Below are 16,047 nucleotides of genomic sequence, written 5' to 3' on the forward strand. Positions count from 1 at the left end.
GTTGCCCAGACAATCACGCAATAAGTCTACACTAGTGCGTTTTGGGGACCGGATTAAAACTACATCTAAAGTCAGTTCTTTACCTGAAAGTATTGACATTTCTTTTCTTTCCTAAAACAAAATTCAAGAAAAGGATGTAGACAATATTGATTTAGCCTTAATGTCAGCTCACAATTCAGATGAAACCGTTCACACTTTTAACTTAAACATTAACAGACTTGGGCATCTCGGAATTATAAAAAAAAACCATTAGAATTGAAGAAAAATTTGCAATGTGCTGCATCACTTCGTCCTGAGGTTTCGTCGGCGGCACTCTGTGCTCAGCCTCAGGAGCATGGACGCCGGCACGTTCCTCTATAATGAGGAAAACTCTGGGCAATCGTTCTCATATTATGATACGATGAAGTGGGCCTAAGTAAAGATGTTCACATAAATTTTGACGATAATTGTTTGGAGTTTTCTGACAGTAAGCAACATTAAGCTTTTTCTCTATAGTGAGTGTAGGGAGAGGAGTCTCAAAAGGTTTTCTGATGAAATCGAACATATTCGATTTCACTGCAACTCCCTAGCAACCCTATCCCTATAGTGGCCATAGCGCCGAAGGAGATGAGGACAGTACCATGCAAAAAGAACTAAGAAGAAGAAAGCGTGTGTGTAGAAGAAAAAAAACAAGAAGCTCAGCTTATCTGGTAACTACATTGCATTTGCGAACTCTACTCAATGTAATTTTTACTGTGGTGAATGACTTGGAAGACAAGTTACACAAACACTGAACACAAGGTGCCTGCAACAGCGCTAAGTTCAGGTCACATCCGAATTGGCGATTGTTCCGTTTCAAATCACAATCACACAGTCTGTGGCTCAGCCGAACTTGATGTTGACCACACACATAAGGATTTGTGATTGTAGATATTGAACAGGTTTAACATTTTTGATAGTCGACTAGGGAGGAATAATGAGTCTTAACACAACCACCGCACACTGCACACAGACATCCAATAATCGGGTTTTGCTGACTTTGATCAGAAGAGGGAAAAATACTCATTGTTGGCATGTGTGTACCTCGCTTTAGGGACCAACAAGCAATAACTCCGTGCAAAGAACAAATAACCTCGCTCCTTCACCCCTTCCTTACTCTTGTCGCTCACTAGGAGGCTACACCTTCTTTGCTGTCTGCCAGCTGTCTCCTCCTGGTTTAAATCCCACACTGAAAAAAAAATCAATGGTTTTCTCGTAAGCTGATGTAGAGGGCAGGTGGGGTCAAACTAGCCCTGTCCCGCACACATTATTTATCTCACTACGAATGCAGCCGCTTCAACCAATTTAATTTCCTCCTCTTTTAATTAGCAATTAAAATCTAATTTAACAATTACACCTACTGCGCGGCACGGTGGACGACTGGTTAGAGCGTCTGCCTCCCAAAAACATGCATGGTAGGTTAAGTGAAGACTCTAAATTGCCTGTAGGTGTGAATGTGAGCGCGAATGGTTGTTTGTTTATATGCGATTAGCTGGCAACCAGTTCAGGGTGTACCCCGCCTCCTGCCGATGATAGCTGGGATAGGCTCCAGCAATCCCGCGACCCTTGTGAGGATAAGCGGCTCAGAAAATGGATGGATGGATAGACCTACTGCTGCTGCTTCTCTACTTTTTGTCACAATATAAATATTTACAAGTTTTAAAACCTGGTGATGGACTGCATGGTGGCCGAATTGCCTCAGAGTTCTAAGGTTTGTGGTTCGAAACTTCCTGTGTGGAGTTTGCATGTTCTGTTTGTACTCATGTGGGGTTTCTCTGCACTCCACATTCCAAAAAGATGCATGGGAGTTTAATTGAACACTCTGTCTCTTTTGCCCATCAGTGTGAATGTGAGCGTGAATGGTTGTTTGTCTACAGTTTGTGCCTTGCCCAAAGTCAGTTTGAATAGGGTCCAGCTTACCCTCTACCCCATTGATGACAAGCGGTATAGAAAACGGATGGATGGAAAACTGTGGCACCATATCAGCCATTTTTAGCAATAATACAATATAGAGGGTACAGTACTCAGGCTACATGCCGAAGCATCTATCCCAGTTAAATTAAAGCATGACTTGTGTTGTTGAGTGTTGCGCTGCCACCAATAATCTGTGCTGTATGTGAAAAGCTGAGTGTAACACTAAAATGAAAACAGCGGAAAATGAATTGTACATTTATTTAGTACGGTTAACTTTTACTAACTTGTTTTAAGATATTCCATCCATCCATCCATTTTCTGGCCGCTTCTCCTCACTAGGGTCGCGGGCAAGCTGGAGCCTATACCAGCTATCATCGGACAGGAGGCGGGGTACACTCTGAACTGGTTGCCAGCCAATCGCAGGGCACATACAAACAAAGAACAATTCACATTCACACCTATGGGCAATTTAGAGTTGTCAATGAACCTACCATGCATGTTTTTGGGATGTGGGAGGAAACCAGAGTGCCCGGAGAAAACCCACGAAGTTATTTATATATATATATATATATATATATATATATATATATATATATAGCTCGGCGCTACATCCCTAAGTGCAACTTGAAACTCTACTATGCAAAGCAAAAGCCATTTATCAGAATCAGAATCAGAATCATCTTTATTTTCCAAGTATGTCCAAAACACACAAGGAATTTGTCTCCGGTAGTTGGAGCCGCTCTAGTACAACAGACAGTCAATTTACAGAACACTTTGGAGACATAAAGACATTGACAAAAAACAACAACAAACAACAATTGTGCAAAAAGATGCAGAGTCCTCAGTTCGAATGGCTAATATCGCAATAGTCCGGTGCAATGACCATTGTGCAAAGGGCACTGAGACTTCAAGGAGTGTATGCGGTTTAAAGTGACGAGTACTGCGATAATCTGGGACAATGGTTGTGCAAATGTTACAGATACTCCTCAATCAGTGTGCAAATGGAGCAGATGCTACTCTGGCATGAGTGGCCACTATATGCAAATAGTGCAGCACGGCGAGACAACTACAGTGAGTGCACGAGTAATACATAATACAGAAATGTGACAACGAACTCAAGTCAAAAAATTGCCAGCTTGTTGTAATGGAATTGTAAGTTAGCTGTTCAAGAAGTTGATTGCAAGAGGGAAGAAGCTGTTGGAATGTCTACTAGTTCTAGTTTGCATTGATCGGTAGCGCCTACCTGAGGGAAGGAGCTGGAAGAGCTGGTGACCAGGGTGGGGAGGGTCCGAGAGGATTTTTGCACGCCCTTGTCTTAGTTCTGGCAGCGTGCAAGCCCTTTCAGCAGTTTTGATTGTCCGTTGCAGTCGGAGTTTGTCCTTTTTTGTAGCAGCACCAAACCAGACTGTGATGGAAGAACACAGGACTGATTCGATGACCGCTGTGTAGAACTGTCTCAGCAGCTCCGGTGGCAGGCCATGCTTTCTCAGAAGCCGCAGGAAGTACATCCTCTGCTGGGCCTTTTTGAGGACGGAGTTGATGTTGGTCGCCCACTTCAGGTCCTTTGAGATTGTAATTCCCAGGAACTTGAAGGTCTCGACGGTTGACACAAGGCAGCTGGACAGCGTGAGGGGCAGCTGTGGAGAAGGATGCCTCCTGAAGTCCACGATCATCTCTACAGTCTTGAGCGTGTTCAGCTCCAGGTTGTGTCGGCCGCACCACAGCTCCAGCCGCTCCGCTTCCTGTCGATATGCAGACTCGTCACCGTCCTTGATGAGGCCGATGACAGTGGTGTCATCTGCAAACTTCAGGAGTTTGACAGTCGGGTTCGCTGAGGGGCAGTCGTTCGTGTAGAGAGAGAAGAGCAGCGGAGAGAGGACACAACCTTGGGGCGCCCCAGTGCTGATGCTGCGTGTGGATGAGGTGGCCTTCCCCAGCCTGACCTGCTGTGTCCTGCCCGTCAGAAAGCTGTAAATCCACTGGCAGATGGCAGGTGAGACGCTGAGCTGGAGAAGCTTGGATGAAAGGAGTTCAGGGATGATGGTGTTGAACGCTGAGCTGAAGTCCACGAACAGGATCCTCGCGTAGGTCCCTGCACTGTCGAGGTGCAACACCCAGAAATGCCGCCGGCTTCTCTGGGCCCAAGCTCATCTAAGATGGACTGATGCAAAGTGGAAAAGTGTTCTGTGGTCCAACGAGTCCACATTTCAAATTGTTTTTGTAAATTGTGGCCGTCGTGTCCGCCGGGCCAAAGAGGAAAAGAAGCACTCGGACTGTTACGGACGCAAAGTTCAAAAGCCAGCATCTGTGATGGTATGGGGCTGTGTTAGTGCCAATGGCATGGGTAACTTATACATCTGTGAAGGCACCATTAATGCTGAAAGGTATATACACGTTTTGGAGGAACATATGCTGCCATCCAAGCAACGTCTTTTTCATGGACGCCCCTGCTTATTTCAGCAAGACAACGCCAAACCACATTCTGCACGTGTTACAACAGCGTGGTTTCGCAGTAAAAGAGTGCGGGTACTAGACTGGCCTGCCTGCAGTCCAGACCTGTCTCCCATTGAAAATGTGTGGCGCATTATGAAGCGTAAAATACGACAACGGAGACCCCGGACTGTTGAACAGCTGAAGCTGTACAGCAAGCGAGAATGGGAAAGAATTCCAACTACAAAGCTTCAACAATTAGTGTCCTCAGTTACCAAACGTTTATTGGATGTTGTTAAAAGAAAAGGTGATGTAACACAATGGTAAACATGACCCTGTCCCAGCTTTTTTGGAACATGTTGCAGCCATAAAATTCTAAGTTAATGAATATTTGCTAAAAACAAAAACATTTATTAGTTTGAACATTAAATATCTTGTCTTTGAAGTGGATTAAATTAAATTTAGGTTGAACATGATTTGCAAATCATTGTATTCTTTTTTTATTTATGTTTCACACAACGTCCCAACTTCATTTGAATTGGGGTTGTACAAGCGAACATCCCCTCAAGCGGAGAACAAAAGACGCCTAGCTGACAATTTGAACAGCCCACATCCACCCAGCCATACCACAGAACATCATCGCACCTCTGACTTCTGCGTTGACCATTCATGAACAGGAAACGTCTTCAAACTACAAAAGATCAGCAAAACAGTGGGCCCAGACCTTGTGTCACCATCCTGCCTCAAAGTCTGCTGGACCCCCTGCAATTTGCCTACCGAGCAAACAGGTCTGTGGAAACGCAGTCAACATGGGAGTGCACTTCATCCTAGAACATCGCAGGGACCTACACGAGAATCCTGTTTGTGGACTTCAGCTCTGCGTTCAACACCATCATCACCAAACCCAAGCTTCTCCAGCTCAGCATCTCGCCTGCCATCTGCCAGTGGATTCACAGTTTCATGACGGGCAGGACACAACAGGTAAGGCTGGGGAACAACACCTCATCCACATGCACCATCAGCACCAGGGCACCCCAAGGATGTGTCCTCTCTCCACAACTCTTCTCTCTCTTCATGAAAGACCGCACCCAGCTGTCAAAAGGCCTGATGTTTTGCAGACGACACCACAGTCATTGGCCTCATCAAAGCTGAGTCTGCATATCGACAGGAGGTGGAGCAGCTTGAGCTTTGGTGCAGCCGACACAACCTGGAGTTTAACACGCTCAAGACTGTAGAGATTATCGTGGACTTCAGGAAGCATCCTTCGGCACAGCTGCCCCTCACACTGTTCAACTGCCCTGTGTCAACTGTCAAAACCTTCAAATTCCTGGGAATTACAGTCTCTCAGGACCTGAAGTGGGAGACCAACATCAACTCCATCCTCAAAAAGGCCCAGTAGAGGATGTACGTCCGATGGCTTCTGAGGAAGCACGGCCTGCCACAGGAGCTGTTGAGGCAGTTCTACACAGCAATCTTCGAATCAGTCCTGTGTTCATCCATCACAGTCTGGTTTGGTGCTTTCACAAAAAAGGACAAACTCCGACTGCAACGGACAATCTGTCACGAACGGATGGAGACTGGGCCCAAGAGCAGGCGGAGGCTGAGAGGTTGTGATGAACAGTTTATTGAAAATGGAAATGTAGATGGTCCTTGAGATGTGCTGGTGGGTTGTTGAGGCAGAGAATCCGTGCCAGGCAGTGACGAGGGCAGGCTGATGGATTGGCAGTGTGGTGGACATTATCCACTTGGCGAGGGACCCGGAGGAAACACTGAGGATAAGGAAAAACAGTTTCCGGGATCTGGCAGGCTTTTATGCACGTGGTAACGTGGGCTGATTGGTGACAGGTGTGGCCGAGGAAGGTGCTAGAAAGAGAGAGCGGGGAGGGGAGAGAGAGAGAGGGCGAGATGGCGAAAAGCGCCACCCAGGCTCCAACCACAGTACTGCAGGGCGGCTCATGACACAATCAGGACTGCCAGAAAAATCGTTGGTCCCCTCTTACCCACACTAGAGGACTTGCACGCTGCCAGAACTAACACAAGAGCATGCAAAATCCTCTTGAAGCCTCCACATCATGGTTACCCCCACTTCCACTAACCATCCATGAACAGGATGTGAGACGCATCTTCAAACAACAAAAGATTAACAAAGCGGCAGGCCCGGACCACGTGTCTCCATCCTGCCTCAAAGTCTGCGCGGACCAGCTCGCGCCAGTCTTCACTCAGATCTTCAACAGATCACTGGAAATGTGCGAAGTTCCATCCTGCTTCAAACGCTCCACCATCATCCCAGTCCCCAAGAAACCTGCAATCTCGGGTCTGAATGACTACAGGCCTGTCGCTTTGACATCTGTGGTCATGAAGTCCTTTGAACGTCTTGTGCTAGACCACCTCAAGAGTGTCACAGGTCCCCTGCTGGACCCCCTGCAGTTTGCCTACCAGGCGAACAGATCTGCGGATGATGCAGTCAACATGGGACTGCACTTCATCCTAGAACACCTCGACAGTGCAGGGACCTACGCGAGGATCCTGTTCGTGGACTTCAGCTCAGCGTTCAACACCATCATCCCTGAACTCCTTTCATCCAAGCTTCTCCAGCTCAGCGTCTCACCTGCCATCTGCCAGTGGATTTACAGCTTTCTGACGGGCAGGACACAGCAGGTCAGGCTGGGGGACGCCACCTCATCCACACGCAGCATCAGCACTGGGGCGCCCCAAGGTTGTGTCCTCTCTCCGCTGCTCTTCTCTCTCTACACGAACGACTGCACCTCAGCGAACCCGACTGTCAAACTCCTGAAGTTTGCAGATGACACCACTGTCATCGGCCTCATCAAGGACGGTGACGAGTCTGCATATCGACAGGAAGCGGAGCGGCTGGAGCTGTGGTGCGGCCGACACAACCTGGAGCTGAACACGCTCAAGACTGTAGAGATGATCGTGGACTTCAGGAGGCATCCTTCGCCACAGCTGCCCCTCACGCTGTCCAGCTGCCTTGTGTCAACCGTCGAGACCTTCAAGTTCCTGGGAATTACAATCTCAAAGGACCTGAAGTGGGCGACCAACATCAACTCCGTCCTCAAAAAGGCCCAGCAGAGGATGTACTTCCTGCGGCTTCTGAGAAAGCATGGCCTGCCACCGGAGCTGCTGAGACAGTTCTACACAGCGGTCATCGAATCAGTCCTGTGCTCTTCCATCACAGTCTGGTTTGGTGCTGCTACAAAAAAGGACAAACTCCGACTGCAACGGACAATCAAAACTGCTGAAAGGATTGTCGGTACCCCCCTACCCACCCTTGAGGACTTGCACGCTGCCAGAACTAAGACAAGGGCGTGCAAAATCCTCTCGGACCCTCCCCACCCTGGTCACCAGCTCTTCCAGCTCCTTCCCTCAGGTAGGCGCTACCGATCAATGCAAACTAGAACTAGTAGACATTCCAACAGCTTCTTCCCTCTTGCAATCAACTTCTTGAACAGCTAACTTACAATTCCATTACAACAAGCTGGCAATTTTTTGACTTGAGTTCGTTGTCACATTTCTGTATTATGTATTACTCGTGCACTCACTGTAGTTGTCTCGCCGTGCTGCACTACTTGCATATAGTGGCCACTCATGCCAGAGTAGCATCTGCTCCATTTGCACACTGATTGAGGAGTATCTGTAACATTTGCACAACCATTGTCCCAGATTATCGCAGTACTCGTCACTTTAAACCGCATACACTCCTTGAAGTCTCAGTGCCCTTTGCACAATGGTCATTGCACCGGACTATTGCGATATTAGCCATTCGAACTGAGGACTCTGCATCTTTTTGCACAATTGTTGTTTGTTGTTGTTTTTTGTCAATGTCTTTATGTCTCCAAAGTGTTCTGTAAATTGACTGTCTGTTGTACTAGAGCGGCTCCAACTACCGGAGACAAATTCCTTGTGTGTTTTGGACATACTTGGCAAATAAAGATGATTCTGATTCTGATTCTGATTCTGATTCCAGTTCCTTTCCTCAGGTAGGCACTATCGATCAATGCAAACTAAAACTAGCAGACATTCCAACAGTTTCTTCCCTCTTGCCATCAAATTACTAGAGGCTAAGTGACTCTCCGTAGTTTTATGTCTCAAAAGTATTTATTGTCAAAATGGCTGTCGATTGTCATACTAGAGCGGCTCCAAATACAGGAGACAAATTCCTTGTGTGTTCTTGATATACATGGAAAATAAAAAGGATTCTGATTCTGAAAATTCAGTTGGGCTTTGTCTCTAATTAATATTGAACATTCTTATTTCAATAATCATGCAAATAATACAACATTCTGACAAAAAAGGAGTTTGAAGGCACTTGAGTTTTTACAATGCATATAAACTTGTCACAAACCATTTATATCATGTGGTGTTTATTCTATGGGGAATTTAAGAATGATTATCTGTTTAATTGTTGCCTCATTGTACATGAATGAAATTAATTCACCCCTATCACTTTACTAAATGTTGGACTCACTCTTTGCAGTCAGAATGAGTATATAGTGACCATCTGAGCTTATTTTCTTCAACCAGCAATCGAGTTACGTTTCCAATAAGAATCTGCTCAGTGCAGAAGTACCCTGTTAACTTTGGTTTGCACTAATTGATTTGCTTTGCCACAAGGGGGCAGTGCAAACATCCTAATCTATACTTTTTTATAGATACGAATGTCATACACATGGATATGTACTGTATATTGTTTTTTTCTTTTCTTAAATTAAAATATATTTTCCCCCCTCTACAGGAATCTGCAATCTAAAAGGACAGTGTCCCGTGCAGATTGCACTTCCCATGAGGGAAAATGTATTACGGCCTTATGAAACCAATTTTAAACATTTTGGGACATAATTCCAACTGTTTGTTTGGCAAAGAAAAACTTGAGTGTTTTAACAGTGTGTGTTCACTTTCTACATCTACCAGGAGAGCTTGTTGAGATAGCGGCTTTAATCATGTTGTGTCTGTATTCTTTTTCAGTTTTCCCAGCTGGCATCCTTCAGCCCACTTTGTACAACCCTGAATTCCCACAGTAAGTGCCTGTCCCGTTTTACATCCCACAGGTATTCTGGCAAGCCTCTCCTTCCCCAAAAGCCCAGCACCCCTGATTTAATCAATTTAACGAGCCACAAAGAGCTCAATTAGTGAACAAGGTGCCGCTAATGGAACAGGTTTCATTGCGAGGTCGCCTCCTTGACTTGGAGTGAAATAATTGGACGGAACTTGACAGAAGAGGGGACTCCTCTTTTGTCAGTGTCTCATCTATTCCTCTCTCTTGTTGCTCATCTTGTGCTTTCAGAAGAGCTCCCATGAATGAGAAGTACAGTATGAACCAGGCCGAGCTCACTTTACATCTAGGTTTAACTCGTGAATACGTTTAAATTAAAACACACAGTTTACTATCCAACTGACTTCCTTGGCGATATGAGATATTTCATAGTTTTACTATCAAACTTGTTTAGTTTATTGTCAGTGTTTTATATGCTGTTTTGAGCACAATTAATAAATTAAATACGACTATGCTTAACATTGTTTAAATAATTGCATAACATCCAACAACATGATGATAACCCAATAATAAACTAATCTCTTTGGAGTGAATCAAAATTTAACTTTATCACTTTAAGGGTGTAATCTTTGATATAACTTATTTGGGTATTTGTGCAGGTGTACTTGTTGCAACAAAATTGGTCAAAACAAAACAAAACCACTGATAGAAGAAGAAATAGTGCAATTTATCTGTTAAATGTATTGTACAGTATATTTACAATAAAATCTCTTTGGTGTCACTTAAAAACACTGAAACCTAACGTGTTTTTATTTTCGGGTATAAAGTCTCTGTCATTTACCTGCGCTCGTCTCTATGCTGCCTTTGTGTTCCATTCATTTAGTTCAAGTACAGACTAAAAATCCATTTGGAACTTCATTGAGCAGTAAGGCATTACAAATTAAAGAAACCCAGAGCAGAGACTGCAGCTGAAATGAAATTAAAATTAGGACAATTAATTGTCTGTCATGCACTTTGCATCTTCATCAAGCTACAACTTCATTGTCAAACCATTCTGGTATGAATTCCAGTCAAGAAGCTCGTTTTGGTGCACTATGTTTGGTTTTGAAAAGTGATCTAAACAAATGCATTGGAGACTATTTGATAGCACAAATACAGAGCATTTCTAATATTCAACCCCTTTGTAATCTGACTGCTGCTCAAAATGATTCTAATCCAAGTGGAACTATTTAAAAATGAGTCCAAATTGCTGCACTCTATTTATATAATCACACACTCACAAATGAGATCATTAGCGCAAACAGTTTGTGTGCTAAACATTAGCATACACTTTTATGTCTTCATTAGTGGAGATCGCCACTAATTCCACTACCTGCTGCCATGCATGCTGATAAATATTAATTGGTTGTGGATGGACTTGTCCCCCTTTCCAAAACTCCCACAAGTGCACACGCACACACACACACACACACACACACACCTCACTATCGCCTCCAGTAATTGAAGCTTCAATCAGCCAGTTAGTTTTAGCGAGGGAGTCCGGCTCATTGCGAGGCAGCGTATCGACTAGCTGTCAGAAAGTCATTTTCAGACGTAGCCATGTGAATAGCCTCGCCTCTGCCCTCGAATTGGACTCGCACCTTTGCATGAGCTGCAGACAGCTGGCTTCCGGTGAGGGTCAGCAGCGGGGCAGGGGTGTGTGTGTGTGTGTGTGTGTGTGTATATATGTGAGGTGTTGAATTTCTCTGGGAGAATGACATTCCCAGCTCTCATCTGATTTGTAAAACAGACAACAAAATGTTCAGCACTATATTGCATAAAAAGTTATGACTTTGCCCAGTCCATTAGCGTGTGTACCTGCATGAGTGGGCTCAGTGCGCAGTCCCATTAAATGGCAGACAAGCGTGTGCTAGGGTTTGCCTCTACCCAGAAATACAGTTAAATCGATGGATTTCTACTGGGTGGAATCTATGAAAAGTTATACAGAATAATAACTTGGTGGAATGGTATACAAGTAACCCAAATTATTTGCAACTAAATACAGTACCGTCTAATTCATTTTCATTTATTTTCAGGCTATCAGTTCCAACACACCTCCTCTCCCTAAAATATTAAAAATAATGCTGCCTTCTAAGTTGTTTTTCTGATCCAGATTTAAATATTTGGACGGTCTTTTGTAACAATTTTGTCTTTACTCCTGCTTAGGTCTTTGAACTATGGGGGAATAGGAGCAATCATTGGCCACGAACTAACCCATGGATATGATGACTGGGGTAAGAATACTTTTCGACACATGCAATATTCCTGGTTTATCTGTACCATCACTGGTTTGAAGTTTTTTATTTAACCGAAAACATTTACAGTACGTGATGTTAAAATAACAATGCTATCTTTACCATACACAGTCAAACCTGAGCTCTTATCTATACAGAAATATCCATTTAATGTTTGAATAATGTTGCATGAATGTCCTCATTCTTAAATGCCTTTTCAACAATGATCCCCATACCTAGGGGGACAGTATGATCGTCACGGCAACCTCCAACAGTGGTGGACTGAGGACAGTTACAGAAAGTTCCAGAAGAAGGCTGAATGTATTGTTAAACTCTACGATAATTTCACAGTTTACAATCAGAGGGTGAGTCTCTACTTCCTTGTCCTGTAGGTTTTCAAATGCATGTTCAATTGGCAGAGAAAATTCCGCCACATTTTGTCTTTTACATAAAAATCGAGGTCTTTTGGTAAAATTCCACTCAAAGTTAGGACAAAATGAAAATGAAACAAAAACATGGATACTAGTTAAATCAAACCTCCTATCCCAAGTTGAACATTCCCATGTCCAAGACACAGTTGAAGACATGGGCATGATTGCTCATGCACAAGCACTGGTACCCAAACTTGACTTGTATAATCATTGTGAATGTTTGCAAAATTAAATAGAACAACCTGAAATTAGCCACAAAGTCCGGAAAGTTGCAGTAAAAGTGTTGCATCATAATGTGATGACACATTAACATGGAGCCACGATTTAAGTGCGGGCCTGGTAGAGCAGTAAAAGTCAGGTGTTATTACATCATATACTGTATGTAGGCTTTTCATCCGATGCCTGAAAGTTTGAAAATTCGATTTTAAATTTACTTTAAAATGCTAATTAATAGATAATGAATATCTTGGTCCATGAGGCCCCACTCTCTCCAAGTCCTATTTCTGTCTTTCCCAATTTTTTACTCATCTGTCTTCAAATTAAGTGCTTTTTATTTCTACTCCACTTTATTTTCCACGGGGGAAAAACTAATATTATAATTGCCCAATGAGAGGAATGTAACATTTGCCAGGTAAAATAAAAGTTAACACGCAATGGGTGGCTTACATCTGACGATTTTTTTTTTTTTATGTCAAGGCAAGTGTATCAAAATATGCAAATACAGTAGAACATCCTAAGTTTGTACACAATTCAGGGGTGTCAAACTCATTTTTGTCGCAGGCCACATTGTAGTTACGATTTCCCTCAGAGGGCCGTTACGACTGTGGTTAATCGCTCATATATTGCATATACACAACAAATAGATGAATAACCAATTCTGAAATCAGAAGTCAAGGATACTAGGGTGTTCACTTACTGTAAAAACAAAAAAAGGGGGATTGGTAACAAAAAATGCTTGCAGTAATTTAACATTTATTACATTTTAAATTAAATTTTGGTACAGATATTAGCGAGAATAACAGGAGTTGAGGCACATGATTTGCTTTCGCGGGCCACATACAATGATGTGGCGGGCCGTATCTGGCCCCCAGGCCTTGAGTTTGATATCTGTGGTATAGAGTATAATGTAATGTAAAGAAAATAATGTATTGTTACAAGTTATACCTGATGGCATCATAAAACATTTAACTGCCCAGGCAATGAAGGAATATTTAAACGTTCTTAGGAAAATCAACATTCAATCGTTATTTTGAAAAGTATTATTAGTGGGATTACAGACTATCGCCAAACCATCTGAACCCCTGTTTTGATAGATTGTTTCAGACCGCAAGCAATTTGACACAGAATCAACAGTGGCTCTGCTTGTTGCAGCCAAGTAGTGCACATCATTTTGCCAAATTTTCTTCAAAGATACAATTAATTTGACTTCAAACTAGTGACATCACAACAGTTCCTGTGAGGACTATAGCAGTCCTCTTTTGTAGAGGAAAGTCGACCACCCTAAACTATGGCAGGGAGCGCCTAGTATCACCGTGGCAAACTGAGTAGGTACTGTCAGATTTGTGCAGGTTGGAGGCAAGAAGGTGGTGGACCCAAGTGCAGGAATTACAAAAAAATATTTATTTACAAAAAACAGGCAACCAAGGTACATGGAACAATCTAACTAAACAACATACCAAAATCAATAATCAAAGTTACAAAGAGACACTACGAAACAAAGCACTCACCAGAGCAGGAAATATGACAAAACTACAAAACTGCCGACTGTGGTCCATGAAAGCAACTGTGTGAGTGTGCGGGCCTTTGTGTGTTTGTGTACGTAAACGTGAAAGTGAGTGACACACACACACCATTGCTCCCACCACAGTAATTTTGATGCAAAGAGCGAGAAAACGTTTTTTCTTGCTACATGATGTCAGCCATGCAGCGCGTTCAATCACCCCTTCGACCAAGTTGAGAGTTCTCACTTTTCATTGTAAATATTATTTAAGCTAAGTATTGTAAGTCCTTCGGGGAGTCAGTCCTTTCCCTCCATGACCGATTTATGACCCTGCACTTCGGTGAGAAAGAAGCACAGTTGTGCGCTTTTCTGGCTGCACACATTCTCCATGCATTTACGCACCCTCATGCCAGGTACGCACTCTGGTTAGAGCAACACTAAAATGTTGTTCTTCCCTGTTCAATCTGGCTCAACGCGCATACTGCGAGCATTCTCCTGTGGACTTAAGTATTTTTCCTATTCCACACTCCAGAGGCTGTAGTAGGTCTGGTGCCCCATGAAGGTGAAACATCATATTGCACGTTTTGATTTAGCGAACGGCCCGGCAACGGAACCGCGACGGCTGAACACAATTCCAAGGTTAAGCATGGTGATGTGTCGGGACTTGGAAGTCTGGACGGGAGAATGTGCGTCGATGAAAGGTGCACACGCCAGGTGCAAGTCTTTTTTATGACTTACACGTGAACAGAAGAATATGGCCCTGTGTGAATGAGCAGTTCACTCCCTTTTCATTACCATTGTGCCCACTAGACATCATTGGGAACAAAACATTTTATTGCAGCCCTTTTAAGTATTTTGAGTTAAGATTTTAGAATGCAATATGAATGTGTTTTCCGTATCTAGGTTAATGGTCGCTTGACACTGGGAGAGAACATAGCAGACATGGGAGGACTCAAACTGTCATACTATGTGAGTACAGCCTCATACCTCAGAATCTGATCATATAAACTGCAGAATAACTGAGAATATGCATTAATATCATTTTTACGTACAGGTCATAAAATGCAGAATAATTGAGGATTATTCTGGTTATGAAATCTGATTCGAGTCTTGGGTTTGAGTTTTTTAAGATTTTAAATTGGGCCCTGTCACTCTAAGTATGGAAATGACGGGGGTTGTGTTAAATTTAAAGCATGTCAGAAAATAGGCAAAAATGTTCATCAGTCCAAGGGGATGTCCATGATTGTTTTGATTAATTTAAAACTCAAAGACAGTTTGTTTGCTTTCATGGAGGACTAAGAAAATCAGAAGTTATTCACATTTGAGAAGCTGAGTTATTAGACTTTTATAAGTATTATTTTAAAAAATGGTTCGAAACCATTTCATTTACTTTCCATCCCATTGCAACATGCTGTCAATTTTTTTGTCTGAGTTTGTTGTCACATTTCTGTCGGGCCAATTATATACTACTCGTGCACTCACTGTAGTAGTCTCGCCACGCTGCACTATTTGCATATCTGTTGTTGACCAATACTGGCCACTCATGCCAGAGTAGCATCTGCCCCATTTGCGCACGGACTGAGGAGTATGTGCAACATTTGCACAATCAACATTGTCCCAGATTATCGCACCACTCGTCACTTTACACTGCATACACTCCTTGAAGTCTCAGCACCCTTTGCACAATGGTCATTGCACCGGACTATTGCAAATTAGTCATTCGAACTGCTCTAAGTGATAGAGGACTCTGCATCTTTTTGCACAATTGTCAAAAAAAATTGTACCGGCATTACCAGATAATTAGCAACCCTTTATTGCTCAGTGACTGTTTTTCTCAATGTCTTTATGTCTCAAAAGTGTTCTCTGTCTGTTGTCGTACTAGAGCGGCTCCAACCACCGGAGACAAATTCCTTGTGTGTTTTTTGGACATACTTGCTAAATAAAGATGATTCTGATTCTGAATAAGCTTACTCAAATTTTGTGTTCAGTGTAGCCATTTAACATTTAATTATCTGGCTAGTGGCTACTTATGCTTTACTGTAATTGTGTTTTACCTCAACCAGAGTTTGACAGTTTTGTTTTTTAGTTCTTTGGCCACTCCAGAGAAGAGCAGTTGAATGCGAGACGATGATGATTTGTTCATAAAAGCTGGCTTACTCTTGAACAATTTGTCCCCCTGACTTCGGAAATGATGGCTATGCCCCTGATAATCACGCCACACCAAGATGACAGGATCAGCTCGGCTGGACG

The 16,047-nt window shown here is 43.2% G+C and overlaps 1 protein-coding gene across 4 annotated transcripts in view; it reads left to right on the forward strand.

Moving 5' to 3' along the window:
- LOC133482415 (endothelin-converting enzyme-like 1) overlaps positions 1–16,047 on the forward strand; it is a 56,301-nt gene that overhangs the window by 36,586 nt on the left and 3,668 nt on the right. For all 4 annotated transcript variants that reach the window (XM_061782513.1, XM_061782514.1, XM_061782512.1 and 1 more), the window contains 4 exons: positions 9,346–9,397; positions 11,579–11,646; positions 11,887–12,011; positions 14,701–14,766. In XM_061782513.1, coding sequence (XP_061638497.1) covers positions 9,346–9,397; positions 11,579–11,646; positions 11,887–12,011; positions 14,701–14,766 — 311 coding nt within the window. The remainder of the gene's footprint in view (positions 1–9,345; positions 9,398–11,578; positions 11,647–11,886; positions 12,012–14,700; positions 14,767–16,047) is intronic.

Source organism: Phyllopteryx taeniolatus, chromosome 8 (genome assembly GCF_024500385.1).
Source record: "Phyllopteryx taeniolatus isolate TA_2022b chromosome 8, UOR_Ptae_1.2, whole genome shotgun sequence".
NCBI classification, from domain to species: domain Eukaryota; kingdom Metazoa; phylum Chordata; class Actinopteri; order Syngnathiformes; family Syngnathidae; genus Phyllopteryx; species Phyllopteryx taeniolatus.